The following is a 17,218-nucleotide window of genomic DNA, read 5'->3' as shown; positions in this document are numbered from 1 at the left end:
ACAAATTATGCTGAATTTGGGTGAGCTGTCTTTTGTTTAACCCTTGTACGCCGGTAACTCCCCCCCCCCCCCCCCTCACGTTTTGCTGCGTATCACAGACCTATCTTCACACGCCGTAAAAAAAATGCTGCCAAAAATTGTTGCGTGTCCTTTTTTTTTTCATGCGCTTCAATTTTACGTGGGAAAATACATTAATCTGAATGAAGCCATTGAAATCCAATGCTTCGTATGGCCGCGTTTTTAGGTGCTTTTTTATTTTATTTTTTATACACGAAATACCTGTGTAAATACGGTCTGAATAAGCCCTAACAGCATGTCTATACGGGACGAGTCTGTTGTGGATTTATGTACAAAAATACTTCCGCAGCGGAGGGGTTTTTTTTTCTGGGAGATATTCTGTGGATATCCCGCCTGTGCGGACGCACCCTGAGGAGTGCGCCATTATGTAGTTATTCCGCGAGCTGCTGACCGTTTCTATAGGGGCAGGTATAGCTGCGGCTCTCGGGTCAGCGGTGGCGTATCTCATCCTACAGCCGCTGTTCTCGGGTCAGCGGTGACGTATCTCATCCTACGGCCGGACCCCACAGAACCAGCAGACCTCCCCGCCCCTCTTATTCCTCATTAGCACCAACTTTTACCTCACATTTTCTTATAAATCCTCATTATTTCTATAATCTCCCAACATGTTACTTTCACTTTCTCCACCATCTAACCTCTCCAGCCTCACTCTGCCCGGTAACTGATGAGCAGCTGCAGGGGGATTTTTCTATTGGAGGAGAGGATACCTACCGTCCAATCAGAGCTGAGCTCCTCCTGCAGTGTTCGGAGTCACTGACTGACGGCTCCAGTTGTGTTTGTCAGAGCAGAAGTTCTTTATGTTCTCGTAACTCTGGCCCCCAATATATCAGGATGAGGAAGATGTTCCCCCTCATTGTGCTTCTCCTTCACTTATCTGCAGTGTATTCCGGTGAGTATGAGGGGGGGGGGGGGGGGGGGTGTCAGTTATTATATCACTTATCTGTATTCTGGGGAGAATTGAGGAAGATTAGTTATATCACTTATCTGCGGTGTATTCTGGTCAGTATGGAGGGGGATCGGTTATTATATCACTTATCTGCGGTGTATTCTGGGGAGTATGGAGGGGATCGGTTATTATATCACTTATCTGCGGTGTATTCTGGTCAGTATGGAGGGGATCAGTTATTATATCACTTATCTGTGGTGTATTCTGGTGAGTATGGAGGGGATCAGTTATTATATCACTTATCTGCGGTGTATTCTGGTCAGTATGGAGGGGGATCGGTTATTATATCACTTATCTCGGTGTATTCTGGGGAGTATGGAGGGGATCGGTTATTATATCCCTTATCTGCAGTGTATTCTGGTCAGTATGGAGGGGGATCAGTTAATATATCACTTATCTGTGATGTATTCTGGTCAGTATGGAGGGGATCAGTTATTATATCACTTATCTGCAGTGTATTCTGGGGAGTATGGAGGGGATCAGTTATATCACTTATCTGCAGTGTATTCTGGTCAGCATGGAGGAGATCAGTTATTATATCACTTATCTACAGTATATTCTGGTCAGTACGGAGGGGATCAGTTATTATATCACTTATCTGCAGTGTATTCTGGGTAGTATGGAGGGGATCAGTTATTATATCCCTTATCTGCAGTGTATTTTGGTCAGTATGGAGGGAATCATAATATAATAATAATAATATTTATTTGTATATCGCCAACTTATTCCGCAGCGCTTTCAGGCATGGATAAATGCAAAACAGTACAACAATTACAATGTGAGATACATTGGGTTAGACACAAATGGGTTGAGGGTGGTACAGGAGGTGCAGGGGGTGGGGAGCACAGTTATCAGTTATTATATCACTTATCTGCAGTGTATTCTGGTCAGTATGGAGGGGATCAGTTATTATATCACGTATCTGCGGTGTATCCTGGGTAGTATGGAGGGTGATCAGTTATATCACTTATCTGCGATGTATTCTGGGGATTATGGAGGGGGATCAGTTATTATATCACAGGGATCATACGAGTCATGGAATACCTAGTAATGTCATGGAATTTTCTGATTCGTCATGGATTTTTGTTTTTTGTCATGGAATTGTCTCAGTCTTGCTAAGAGCCAAACCGGTGCTTTTTTCACCTGCATCACTGAGGGATTACTTTTTCTTGTATTTAAGTTCATACGCTAAAGATGGGAGGACGGTTGGGGAAATCAACGAATCAAAGAAGCTGCTTTGTAAAAAAATTCAAGTTTTCTATCAGAGTAAAGTCTGTTAAAAAAAAAGTGTAATAAATTTTCACTTGACCATACCTCATCGCGGAACAAGATTTCAATAACTAGACCCTATGGCCTCATGACCACGGGCCGCATGATGTCCCCGTTCAGAATCCTGCAGTGGATTCCATTCAGCCCGCAGACTAGAGGCCAGAAAATACAGTATACTCCCCTGTTCGGACGCTGCAGAACTGTCCTACGTGCAGGCCGGATCTTTCTTCTGCCCGGTGGATGCGCTCGGTACGCCTGCAGCGTGCAAGACGCATGCGCCGCACTGTCTAATACAAAAAATAAATGCCTGCTTTCCCACGGCACGGACATAGTGTTAGCTGCGTCTGTGTCGCGGGGCGAATGGTTTTTTTATTGACTTAAATAAAACCCATGGAAGCCATCTGTTTGGGAAAACCGTACGAAATGGAGCATGCTGTGGGTGTTTTCTTGCGTGTGCGATCTGTGCGCTGGGGAAAAATGATATCCGCAGGTATTTAATTACCTGCGGGTGCTCAATGATTCCCTATGGGCACGGATCTTTCATGCCGGAGACTCGCGTGGATTTAATAAATCTATTTTCCCCATGGACATTGGGCCTATGTCTTTTTTAAGAATTTGATTCGCCCCTAATTTTCATTCTATATCTTTCAAAAATCTCAGTTAATATTTTTGAAAGTTGATTTTGAGAAAAGAAATATTTACCGTATTTTCCGGCGTATAAGACGACTTTTTAACCCAGGAAAATCTTCTCCAAAGTCGGGGGTCGTCTTATACGCCGGACTAACTACCTGTAGAAAAAAAAATCAATAATCCCCTCCAGCGGCGTTTTGCGATTTCTGTATCCTACCCGATGATACTCCAGGCTGGGTTGCCCTAGAACTTACCCGCAACCCCTGTCGCTGCCTACTTGCCTCCACTTCTGGCTAACCCCAGGCGGGCAACTGGGCGGCGGTTGCTGCTCTCGCTAGGGACCGAGGAGGGACGCTGGCATACCAAGATGGAACAGGGTAGAATACCGACAGGAAGGGCAGATTAATAAACCTACAGAAAATACAAGCAGACCGAGGCAGATGGGATAACATGGCAGATATAGCAAACAAGCTGAACACAGGAGACTGACAGAGGAAGGATGCTAGCACACTGACAGAAACCAATAACTGGCAGTGAATGGACCTCACTGCCAGCCTTATAAACAGAAGCCTCCACCCCGGGGCAGAGAGAGGGAGGCAACACCTCCTAGCAGGATCCAATATACAGGAGCACGATGCCACCCGAACCCACGAGCGCACGCACCGCGCCAACCAGCCACCCACTCCCCCGGCAGCCAGACAACAAGCCAGGGGGACACACCCCGACCACGGGACCCAGGGCCCAGCCACCCCGGGAGGACCCACAGCCGCCGCATGGTAACAGTTATCTTTCCCAGGTTGTCTCCACGACAGCACCACCTGAGATCGCCTCCTCCTGATAGGACAGGAACAAACCGAGAGGTTAAAATCACCCCCCTCCCACCCCCCGTCCTCCCCTCCTCAGTGTTTTCCTGTCCTGCCAGGAGGCAGGATCACCGAGAGGGGCTGGTGGAGACGCCAGCCTGAAGATCTTACCGGCGGATCGAAGGGCAGTGGGTCAGCCTGTCCTCCTTTCCTGCAGAGCGACTCCCGGGACGCCACATGGGGTGGTTCCCCCGGGCCAGGTTCCTCCCGCGGCAGCCAATGGGGGTTCAAAGCGTGGCTCCAGCTCTCCTCAGGCGCCGGCTTAGGACCAAGCGCGGCGCTTCCTGGATCCCCTTAACGCATGTTGAAGGGGGCGGGGCGCTGCGCCATGTGACTAGTGCGATGACATCATCGCGGCGCTTGGAGGGGGCGAGGCTTAAATTTAAAGGCGCCAAATTCAAAAAATAAAAACAGGAACCTGAGAGAAGATGGCACAGATCAAGTAAGGGCCATTCAGTGAGTGTTTGGCTTACTGCCCCAAGAGTGTCTGCAGCACCAGTAGCAAAATATGAGTGCTGCAGCACCAGAGGTTGCGTAATGTTCAGCTGCAGCGGGAACCGTAAGTAGCCAGTGGGGCAAACAAGGTCATGCATATTCGTGTACGTTATTGTGAATGTTGCATCCTTATACGCAAAAATTTTGTTTATCTGCCAGGGGGATAAAAGGGATGCCCCTCCCAGAACCAAAACAAAGAAATAGTTGCAGCACAACAGAAAATAGGAGAAAAAATACTCACTAGAGCTTATGATTAGGCTTTTAGATGCAGAGCTGAAGTTAGACGTAGTCCCTTCGTCCAAATAGTATCATAGCCAAAGAGAGCATCAGCAGCATCAGGGGTTTTGAAAAGATGAATGAATTTGTTGAGATTAAAACTTCACCTTTAATTCATCTCGCATAAAAATTACAGCAACGTTTCGACTGTGCAATAAACAGTCTTTGTCAAGCCAATGCATAAAAAATGGATACCAGTACAGCCATTAAATATCCTATCACCAACGACATCAACTAATAATAGTGCCTAAAACATCACAATTAAGCCTGGCAGATTTGTTACCTGTGACTCCATAGGAGTCCTCCCGGACCGAGCAGCAGTATCCAATACCGCATCTAATGAGGGTAGAGGGCCAGGCCTAATATGCCAGTATGTATGTCATCACAGTGCGCGCCAGGATAACTCCACCTATTGGTAACTATGTCCGGACATACTGTCAGGCTTAGGGGTGTATAACGCTATCCCCCATCGGCGTGATGACGATCTGCCCTGACTCCCAAACCAAGGGGATGGAAGCCTAGACGTATTATGGAAATGTCCTACGCCTGCGCATCAGTAGAAGTTGTCATGATAACCTTTGACACTGCTGGCGCCTGCGCTCCAGTATTGAACAATTTCTACTAATGCGCAGGCGTAGGACATTTCCATAATACGTCTAGGCTTCCATCCCCTTGGTTTGGGAGTCAGGGCAGATGACGCGGTCGCGCCGGCGTCGTCGTGTGACGTCATTACGTTGCTGACGTGACGGCACTGACGTGTGACATCATCACGCCAATGGGGGATAGCGTTATACATCCCTAAGCCTGACAGTATGTCCGGACATAGTTACCAATAGGTGGAGTTATCCTGGCGTGCACTGTGATGACATACATACCTCCCAGAACCAAAGCGGAAAAATGCGCAGAATGCGGCGCAAGACTGCCGGCTTCGCATGTGAAGTCATTATGCAAAACATGCATAGCCAAGCTAGTCAAGGAGGAATCGAGGGGATTCCTCGAGGACGTCAGGAAGCTAGTCCGAGAGGAAGTACGGTCAGCCCTGACAACTCCAAAAACGCCACCAACGGGGGCGAAACGCCAGAAAAGGGCGTATAGCCCAGAGGAGCACTCAGACTCTGAAGAGAGTTCGGGATCAGAACCAGAAGAGCTGGTGCTCGAGGAGTCCTCAGAAGAAGAGGACTACAAAAAGTACCTTTTCCATAGAGAGGACCTAGCGGAACTCATCAAATCCATTAGAGCCACGCTGAAGATGGAAGAACCCAAAGAGCCCCGCACCATACAAGACGAGGTCTTTGGGGGATTAGGGGAGAGACAGAAGCATACCTTCCCGGTCCACAACAGCATCTCCAAGATGATACTAAAAGAATCGAAAAAAAACGACACGGGATCCTCCTCCAGAGGGGTTAAGAGACGCTATCCGTTTGAGGAGGAGGTATGTGCGAATTGGGAAGAAATACCCAGAGTGGACGTCCCGGTGGCTAAGAGGACAACCTTGCCCTTTGAAGACGCCACACAGCTGAGAGATCCAATGGATCGAAAGGCGGAGGGCCTATTAAGAAGATCCTGGGAGGCAGCCGCCAGTACACCCAGACCAGGGGTCGCAGCCACGTGTGTCGCTAGAACCCTGGGGGTATGGCTAGAGCAGCTGGAGCTGCATATTTCAAATAAAACACAGAGGGAACAAATTATAGATTCCCTCCCTATACTAAAAATGGACACCAATTTTTTTGGCGGATGCAGCGGTGGAGTCGGTGAAGCTCTCGGCGAAAGCAACGGCCTTAACCAACTCTGCCAGAAGAGTCCTGTGGCTAAAGTCATGGTCAGGTGACCTGGCATCAAAAAATAATTTATGTTCGCTCCCTTTTCATGGCCAGTTCCTCTTTGGTCCAGATCTGGACAAGATCCTAGAGAAGGCATCAGATAAAAAGAAAGGATTCCCGGAAGAGAAACAGCGTAAAGGGAAGACCTTCTTCCAGGCCCCAGCACAACAGCCGGAACCGTATAGGGGCAAGGGCAAGACAGGCCGCTGGAGTTACCCCAATGGGGGCAGAGGGAGGAACTTCCTCTTCAACCCTCATCAGGGGGATCCAGCCAAACAGAAGCCCTGACGCCATCCCAGTGGGGGCGAGGCTGCAGAGCTTCGTGGATCGATGGGCCTCAGTTTGCAGGAGCCCGTGGATCCCGGAGATCCTGCAGCAGGGATACCAAATCGAACTGGTGTCCCTCCCCAGGAGAAGATACATTACTACCAGAGGTCCAGCGCAACAACTGCACCCGCTCCAGCAGGCGGTTCGGGACCTACAATGTCTAAAGGCAGTGTCCTTTGTGCCACAGAGAGAAGAGACCTGGGGGCATTACTCCAGACTCTTCCTAATAAAGAAGCCGGGCGGAGGCTCACGCATGATATAACATCTAAAGCCCCTGAACACCTTCGTCAAATATCGAAAGTTCAGGATGGAGTCGATCGCTTCAGCAGTAAGGTTGATCCCCCCAAGGGAGCCTACATGGCATCTATCGACGTGAAGGATGCCTACTTTCATGTACCAATCCACAGGGACTCGCAAAAGTACCTAAGGTTCGCGCTAGAGATGGGCAAGAGGACAAAACATCTCCAATTCAGATGCCTGCCCTTTGGAATCTCCTCGGCACCCCGCATCTTCACAAAAATCATGGCGGAGGTCGCAGCCTACCTGAGGCAGAGATCGATTCTGATAGGCCCCTATCTGGACGACATCTTAATTATAGCCGAGTCCAGAGAGCTCCTAGCAGAAAACCTGGCAACAGTGCTCAACCTGCTACAGTTTTTAGGATGGATAGTAAACTGGGAGAAGTCCAGCCTAGACCCCAGCAGGATGAAGGTGTTTTTAGGCATAACACTCGATTCAGAAGCTCAATGCTCCTTCCTCCCCGAGACAAAAGCGCAGAAGATCCGACAGATAGTAGAATCCTTCCTTTGGAGATGGTCATGCTCAATCCGGGAGGCTATGTCTCTCCTGGGAAGCCTGACATCATGCATCCTGGGGGTAGCATGGGCTCAGGTGCATACCAGACCTCTGCAAGCAGCGGTTCTCTCAGCATGGGACAGCAAGCAATCCTCACTAGAAGGGAGAATGCAGATAAGGAACTCAGTGAAAATATCCTTGCGCTGGTGGACATCCCCAGGAAATCTGCGAAGGGGGGTCCACTGGATACTGAATCTGGCCGTGCAGGTCACGACAGACACAAGCTCCTGGGGGTGGGGGGTGCACGTCGGAGACAAGCTTCTACAGGGGCTATGGCCACTGGGGATGAAACACCAGTCCTCAAACTACAGAGAACTGCAGGCGATCTGGAAGGCCCTCCAGCACCTGGGGGATGCGGTAAAAAAACAGCACATAAGAGTGCTATCGGACAATACCACGGCAGTAGCCCATATTCGGCACCAGGGGGGCACGAGATCACCAGCTCTACAAAGCATCACGCAAAGAATATTTGCTGGGCAGAGGGCCGCATCTCATTATCAGCAGTACACCCAAAGGGATCCCTGAATCAGAGGGCAGACTTCCTCAGCCGAAAGCGTATAGACCCAGGGGAATGGTCTCTATCCCAGGAGGCATTCCGGATTGTGACGGACAGGTGGGGTCTCCCACAACTGGACCTGTTCACATCCAGACAAAACGCTAAGGTAGAGAACTTCTCCTTCAGGCCGGAGGACCGGCCAACAGCGGTGGACACCCTGAGCCAGGATTGGGGAGGAGAACTGGTGTACGCCTTTCCCCCAATTCCGTTAATCCCAAGGGTGTTGCAGCACTTCAGGTCACAGGCATGCACTCTGATCCTAGTGGCTCCCTTTTGGCCAAGGAGGAGCTGGTTCAGCCTTCTAAGAAACCTGAGAATCCAGGAGCCAGTTACCCTTCCGGCTCAAGCGAATCTACTAACACAGGGGCCTTTGAACTACCCCGATATAAACAGACTGCATTTAACAGCCTGGATACTGAAGAATCCATACTGAGGGGCAGGGGGTTCTCGGACAAGGTAGTCAGGACACTAATGGCAAGTAGAAAAGAGACAACCAACCACATCTACCAAAAAATCTGGAAGAGGTTTATCTCTTGGAGACAGGGGAAGGACTCCTCGAGCAGCGGCACTGACATCCCATTAATCCTGGATTTCCTGCAGGAGGGCCTGGATATGGGCCTCTCCCCGAGCACCCTAAGGGTCCAGACGGCAGCCCTTAGCGCCCTATCCGACACTAAGCTAGCAGGGGACAGGTGGATCAGTAGATTCCCGACAGTGGCAGATAGGTTGCGACCTAGATCTACCAACATATGCCCAGACTGGAACCTAAATTTGGTCTTGGGGGCCATGTCAGCGGAACCCTTCGAACCAATTGAGGGGCTCTCAATAAGAATGCTCACAATTAAAACAATCTTCCTAGTGGCCATTTCCTCAGCCAGACGGGTGAGCGAGCTACAAGCCCTATCCATCCGCCACCTGCTCCTCAAGATAACGGACACCAAATTAGTCTTCCAGATGGACCCGACCTTCTTGCCTAAAGTAGTGTCTCCATTCCATAGGGCCCAGAACATAGTAATCCCCTCGTTCTATAATCACCCAAAAGACGAGAAAGAGAGAGCCCTAAATTGCTTAGATGTCAGGAGAGCGGTCCTGAGGTACATCGATGCCACAGGCCCATGGAGGCAGGACAACAACCTGTTTGTCCAATTCTCAGGCCCTAACAAGGGGAAAAAAGCGGCTAAAAGCTCTATGGCCAGGTGGATCCGCCTGGCCATTAGCGAATCATATAGGACCTTTGGGAAGGAAGCCTCCTCGGCTCTTAAAGCCCATTCCACGAGGGCAGTAGCGACTTCATGGGCCGAGCATAGCTCGGCATCCGTGGAGCAGATATGCAAGGCAGCAGTGTGGAAAAAGCCACACACTTTTGTCAGACATTATAGGGTAAAAGTGCAGCTAGTCGAGGACATGACCTTCGGTCGTAAGGTCCTCTTGGCGGCAATCCCACCCTAAAATAACTTTAGTTGATACGTCTCAGGTGGTGCTGTCGTGGAGACGACCTGGGAAAAGGGTTATTATACCTACCCGATAATCGGGTTTCCAGGAGTCTCCACGACAGCACCCGTACATTCCCTCCCAAAAAAAAAGAAAAGTTTATAGGTATATATGTAAAAAAAAAAATACCAGATAGGTAAAAAATTTTTAGTTAGCTCCTACCCCGGCAGTTTCGTTATAATACACTGAGGAGGGGAGGACGGGGGAGGGGGATTGTAACCTCTCTGTGTGTTCCTGTCCTATCAGGAGGAGGCGATCTCAGGTGGTGCTGTCGTGGAGACTCCTGGAAACCCGATTATCGGGTAGGTATAATCACCCTTTTTGTCCAAAACTATTTCTTTATTCCATTACAATCCAGTATTGTGTTTAACACTAGAGGCTAAAGGAATAAAGAAACTGTTTTGGATAAACAGAAAAGAATCTCAATACTCAGTCTTTAAAATCTGAAATGTTTTTGTATTTTTAGGTGCATTGAAGTTTTGTTCTCACCCGGGGCTCATGGTTAGGCCGCCTGCAGACGAGCGGAAATCCCGCCGCGGGATTTCCCGCGGGATTTCCGCCGCTGAAAGTCTGCATAGGAGTGCATTACAATACGCACTCCTATGCAGACGGCCGCGGTTTGGCCGCGCGAAATCTCGCGCGGCAAACAAACCGCGGCTTGTTCTAATTTTCTGCGGGGCACGCACTCACCTGGCCGCCGACTCCGGTCTGCGCACGCGCCGGCTGCGCGGCAGCCGGCACATCAAAGAGCCGGGGCCGCCAGGCGCGGGTGAGTACGCGCTCGTCCCTGCAGGCTCTGGGGTCGGATCGCACGGCGAGATTTCTCGCTGCCGGATCCGACCCGCTCGTCTGCAGGCGGCCTTAAGGGTTTTTTTTTTTGTTTTGTTTTTTTTTTAGAAAAACTGCAAATGGCTTGATTGCATGGTGTCTATTATTTTTGTATTGTTGCACTTATCTGCAGTGTATTCTGGGAAGTATGGAGGGGGAAACAGTTATTAAATTACTTATCTGCAGTGTATTCTGGGGAGTATGGAGGGGATCGGTTATTATATCACTTATCTGCAGTGTATTCTGGTCAGTATGGAGGGGATCAGTTATATCACTTATCTGTGGTGTATTCTGGTCAGTATGGAGGGGATCAGTTATTATATCACTTATCTGCGGTGTATTCTGGTCAGTATGGAGGGGATTAGTTATTATATCACTTATCTGCAGTGTATTCTGGTCAGTATGAAGGGGATCAGTTATTATATCACTTATCTGCTGTGTATTCTGAGGAGTATGGAGGGGATCAGTTATTATATTCCTTATCTGCGGTGTATTCTGGTGAGTATGGAGGGGGATCAGTTATTATATCACTTATCTGCGGTGTATTCTGGTCAGTATGGAGGGGGATCAGTTATTATATCACTTATCTGCAGTGTATTCTGGGTAGTATGGAGGGGATCAGTTATTATATTACTTATCTGCAGTGTATTCTGGTGAGTATGGAGGGGGATCAGTTATTATATCACTTATCTGCGGTGTATTCTGGTCAGTATGGAGGGGGATCAGTTATTATATCACTTATCTGCAGTGTATTCTGGTGAGTACGGAGGGGATCAGTTATTATATCACTTATCTGCAGTGTATTCTGGGTAGTATGGAGGGGATCAGTTATTATATTACTTATCTGCAGTGTATTCTGGTCAGTATGGAGGGGGATCAGTTATTATATCACTTATCTGTGGTGTATTCTGGTCAGTATGGAGTGGGATCAGTTATATCACTTATCTGTGGTGTATTCTGGTCAGTATGGAGGGGGTCAGTTATTATATTACTTATCTGCAGTGTATTCTGGTCAGTATGGGGGGATCAGTTATTATATCACTTATCTACAGTATATTCTGGTCAGTATGGAGGGGATCAGTTATTATATCACTTATCTGCAGTGTATTCTGGGGAGTATGGAGGGGATCAGTTATTATATCTCTTATCTGCAGTGTATTCTGGTCAGTATGGAGGGGATCAGTTATATCACTTATCTGCAGTGTATTCTGGTCAGTATGGAGGGGGATCAGTTATTATATCACTTATCTGCAGTGTATTCTGGTCAGTATGGAGGGGATCAGTTATTATATCACTTATCTGTGGTGTATTCTGGTCAGTATGGAGGGGATCAGTTATTATATCCCTTATCTGCAGTGTATTCTGGGGAGTATGGAGGGGATCAGTTATTATATCACTTATCTGCAGTGTATTCTGGGGAGTATGGAGGGGATCAGTTATTATATCCCTTATCTGCAGTGTATTCTGGTCAGTATGGAGGGGATCAGTTATTATATCCCTTATCTGCAGTGTATTCTGGGGAGTATGGAGCGGATTAGTTATTATATCCTTTATCTGCAGTGTATTCTGGTCAGTATGGAGCGGATTAGTTATTATATCCTTTATCTGCAGTGTATTCTGGTCAGTATGGAGGGGATCAGTTATTATATCACTTATGTGCGGTGTATTCTGCTCAGTATGGGGGGATCAGTTATTATATCTAGGGATGAGCGAGTATACTCGCTAAGGCACTACTCGCTCGAGTAATGTGCCTTAGCCGAGTATCTCCCTGCTCGTCCCTAAAGATTCAGGGGCCGGCAGGGGGTGGGGAGAGCAGGGGAGAGCTCTCTCCCCTGCAGCTCCCCGCCCCACGGCGGCCCCCGAACTCTCATCCGCACACCAAGTCCAACACACACACCTCACCCGCACAGACTGCACACCCTCCTACAGCCTCGCCCCACCCCTCCCATCTCCTCCATCACTTGGCTCTACCATCTCACACCCTTCATAGAATTCATAGACCTACATTGTACAATACAGACACAGCTGCTGCAGAACAGCTTTCTGATGAAGCAAACAGAGGCTGCTTGTAAATCCTACACGTGTCTCTTCCTCCCCCCACACCATAGATTCATGATGGGGTGTTACTTATTAGGCAATTCCTGCAGCTGCCATAGGTGAGGCTCCCCGAGGTGGGCGCTGCGCCTGTCCTGTGGAAGCGCCATAAATGTTTATGATGGTAATACTCCTATAACAAAGTGATTGACATTAAGCTCCTACATTCTGTTCAAAATGAGGTTCTGCAGCATCTGAGGCCTATAACACTACTGTAGTCACTCATTATATAATACTGTCAGGGACTGTGGAGCGCACATTATATCACATACAGAGTTCCCCTTGTAGTTCTTCCTGGCAGCGCAGTGAGAGACGAGAACATCATAACATACAACACGGGGAAAATCAAATCATGTAATAACTGCTGCATCTCATATACACACCTGAGACCCTGTCACCTATACGCTGTACATACATGACTGAGCCCCTGTTACCTACACACTATACATACATACACACTATGCATACATACATGACTGAGCCCCTGTTACCTACACACTATACATACATACACACTATGCATACATACATGACTGAGCCCGGTACCTACACACTATACATACATACATACACACTATGCATACATACATGACTGAGCCCGTTACCTACACACTATACATACATACATACACACTATGCATACATACATGACTGAGCCCCTGTCACCTACACACTATGTATACATACATGAAGACCCTGTCACTTACACGCTAATGATACGACTGAGACCCTGTCACCCACACGCTGTACATATATGATGGCTCTTCCTGTGAGTGCAGTACATGTGTGATATGTAACACTCTGTATCTCTCTCAGACAGTCACTCTCTGCGCTACTATCAGACTGCGGTCTCGGCTCCGGGGTTCGGGATACCTGAATACTCTTCCGTTGGATACGTGGATGATCGGGAGATTATGAATTATAACTCAGACAGCAGAAAATACCAACCGAGCGTGGAGTGGATGAAGAAGCTGGGAGACGACTACTGGGAGAGACAGACACTGATTGCTAAAGGAAATGAGGCTATAGGCAGACATGATGTGAAGATAGGCATGGAGCGCTTCAACCAGAGCGGAGGTGAGAGACAGATATACTGTATATACTGCTATACACTGCACTACATACTATATACACTGTATATACACACTACTGTATATACACACTAACACACTATATACACATTGCACTGTATATACACACTAATATACACAATACACTATACACACTGCATACACACACCAACTGTATATACACTACTGTATATACACTATATATACACTGTACTGTAAATACACACTGTACATATGCATAATACACACTGTACTGTATATACTCTATACACAATACACACTGTACTTTATATACACACTATATACAAAATACACTGTATATACACTATATATACACAATGCACCCTGTAGTGTATATACACACTATACACTGCACTGTTTATATACACAATACACACTACTATATACACAGTGTACTGTATACACATTATATATAGAATACACACTTCACGGTATACACACTATATACACACTGCACAGTATATACACTCAGCATTATATAAAATCACACAATATATACACTGCACTGTGTATTTACACACTATATATACACTATACACGCTACTATCTATACACACTGTACTGTGTATATATACACGATACACACTGCACTGTATATACACATTCTACACTGTACTGTATATACACTATATAATATATATATATATATATATATATATATATATATATATATATATATATATATATATATATATATATATATATATATTACTGTACATACACACTATATACACAATACACTACTGTATATACCCAATACACACTGCACTGTAACACATGAGATATATATCTGTATATGCACACTATATATACAATACACTACTATATACACACTGTACTCTATGTATACACACTGTACTGTATAAACACACCATATACACAATACACTACTGTATATACCCAATACACACTGCACTGTAACACGCAGTAATATATTATACCCACTGTATATACTCTATATACACAACACACTGTACTGTATATACACACACACATATATATATATATATATATATATATATATATATATATATATATATATACACACTACTATATATACACACTGTACTCTATATATACACACATTATACACTGTACTGTATATACACACAATACACTACTGTATATACCCAATACACACTGCACTGTAACACACATGAATATATTGTACCCACTGTACATACACACTCTATATACACAACACACTGTACTGTATATACACACTATATATACAATACACTACTATATACACTGTACACAATACACACTGTACTGTATAAACACTATATACACACAATACACACTGCACTGTACTGTATAAACACACTATATATACACTGCACTGTCTATATACACACTATATATACAATTCACACTACTATATATACACTGCACTGTATACATACATAATACACACCACTGTATATACACCCTATATGCACTGTATATACACACTTTATATACACATTACATAACTATTGTACATACACAATGCACACTGTACTGTATACACACTATATATACACTGTACTCTATACACACTGTACTGTATATACACACAATGTACACCACACACTGTCAAACCACTAACAATCACTTGTCCGTTAGTATTTATGTATTTTTGTGGGTGCTTCTCATGCTCCGCCCCTGGTGACGTCACCACAGGTCCTATAACATATATAAAACACAGAGCCTGACTGACAGAAGAACAAAATGAGAATACAACTAAGCGAGGTATTGTCTCAGACACAACTCAGCAGTCCTGACAGAAGACACCCACCTACCTCCACCACAGAGATCCAGTGGGCTGAAGGGCCTGCGGTGACATCACTTCTGTGGGAGGAGCCATTGTGCAGTTTCATAGAAAATACTGTATGCTGGAAAAGCCGACAGCGGCCACTAAGACCTGTGATGACGGGGATCACATGACCAGGGGCTGATCACTGTATCCAGGAGTCTGCTGAGCTGGTGATATCTGAAAATCAGCATGGATGTACCACATCTGTATTTGTGAATCAGGATGCATGTAGTAGAGCTGTGTGTGTGATGTGCTGTGTGTGTAATGTGTGGGGATCGGGATGGATGTAGCAGAGTTGTGTTTGTAATGTGTGGGGTCAGGATGGATGTTGCGGAGCTGTGTGTGAGAATCAGGATAGATGTAGTAGGGGTGTGTGTGTGTCTGTCATAATGGATGTACCATGTAAGCACAGCTGTGTGGCGTATTGCGCCACCAGAAACACTGGTACTATAATTTCCTAATAATTACTAGTCAAGCTACTATCGACCACTTGTTCGTTGGTTTGTAAGTATGTGAGTGAGTGATTCTCATGCTCTGTGCCCTGACTGTGTCATAGCTCCGCCCCATGGTGACATCATCGCAGGTCCTAACACACTGAGAATACAACTAAGCCGTTATGTCAGACACAACTCAGCGGTTCTGACAGGAGACACCGACCTACCGCCACCAGAGAGCTGGTGGGCTGCTGTGGGAGGAGCCATTCTGGTGTTTGGGAGTGCTGTATACTGAATAAGCTAACAAACTACCATCATGTGATCACCTTGTCGGTGGAGTCAGGGATCACATGACCAGGGGCTTATCACTGTATCCAAGAGCTGTGTGTATCATGTGCAGTCAGTACAAATGTAGTAGAGCTGCGAGTGGCTGTTTGTCTAATGTCTGTGCGTGTAATGTATATAGTTAGCATGGATGTATGTCATGTAGCACAGCTGTGTTTGTGCCACGCGTGTCATGTGGCACAGCTGTGTCTGTCACACACATATAATGTAGCAGAGCTGTATTTTTAACATGTGCATGTCATGTCTGTCAGGTGCATGTCATGTAGCAGAGCTGAGTTTGTAACATGTGCATGTACTGTGGCACAGTTGTGTTTGTCACACGCATGTCATGTAGCAGAGCTGTGTGTGCTGTGATGCTCATGTCAAGGAGTCTTTGCATGAGTCATTTTTCTTCACAATGGCGCAGTTCGTGCCGCTTGTTGCTGTTACTGAGGAGCGGATCCTACAGGAGGAGGTGGATATGGTGTATCTGCACGACTGATCTTCCCATGTCAGTTCTGTCCATATCGAAAATAACCCACGGAGGTCAATGGTTAACTTACACAAGTGATTTTCTTCGCTCGCCCCTATAGTACGAGATGGAAATATCGCGGCATGTCCTATTTGGGGTGACATCACTAATATGTGACGCCATTTTCATGCGAGAGGGTTTTAACATTTTTCCTTTTGAAACTTTATGTGAATTAAAACAATGTGTGAAAATCGTATGAGTAGCGAAACGCGTCGCACACGCAGGCAAAACCACAGGTTTACAAGTGCGATATTACAAGTGTCTCGGACCGATATCGCACTCACCCGTGTAAATACGTGATTAGGCCTCATGTCCACGGGGAAAATCAGATCCGCTGCAGATTCTCCATGGAGAATCTGCAGCGGGTCCCTCCTGCCCCGCCGACGTGAGCGCTGAAAATAGCAATTTAAAAGCATTTACCTGTCCGTAGCGGGCGGCGAAGCTCTGCTCTTCCTCACGGCCGGATCTTCATTTTCGGCCGGCGGATGAATTCCTGACGCCGGCGGCACGT

General features: G+C 46.6%; 1 protein-coding gene across 2 annotated transcripts in view; it reads left to right on the top strand.

The window, feature by feature from the left end:
• LOC136633340 (class I histocompatibility antigen, F10 alpha chain-like) overlaps positions 1–17,218 on the top strand; it is a 60,059-nt gene that overhangs the window by 23,896 nt on the left and 18,945 nt on the right. For both annotated transcript variants that reach the window (XM_066609008.1, XM_066609007.1), the window contains exon 2: positions 13,345–13,605. In XM_066609008.1, coding sequence (XP_066465105.1) covers positions 13,345–13,605 — 261 coding nt within the window. The remainder of the gene's footprint in view (positions 1–13,344; positions 13,606–17,218) is intronic.

This window comes from Eleutherodactylus coqui, chromosome 6 (assembly GCF_035609145.1).
Source record: "Eleutherodactylus coqui strain aEleCoq1 chromosome 6, aEleCoq1.hap1, whole genome shotgun sequence".
NCBI classification, from domain to species: Eukaryota; Metazoa; Chordata; class Amphibia; order Anura; family Eleutherodactylidae; genus Eleutherodactylus; species Eleutherodactylus coqui.
The sequence above is the reverse complement of the archived record's forward strand: the minus strand, read 5'-3'. Positions and strand labels throughout refer to the sequence as shown.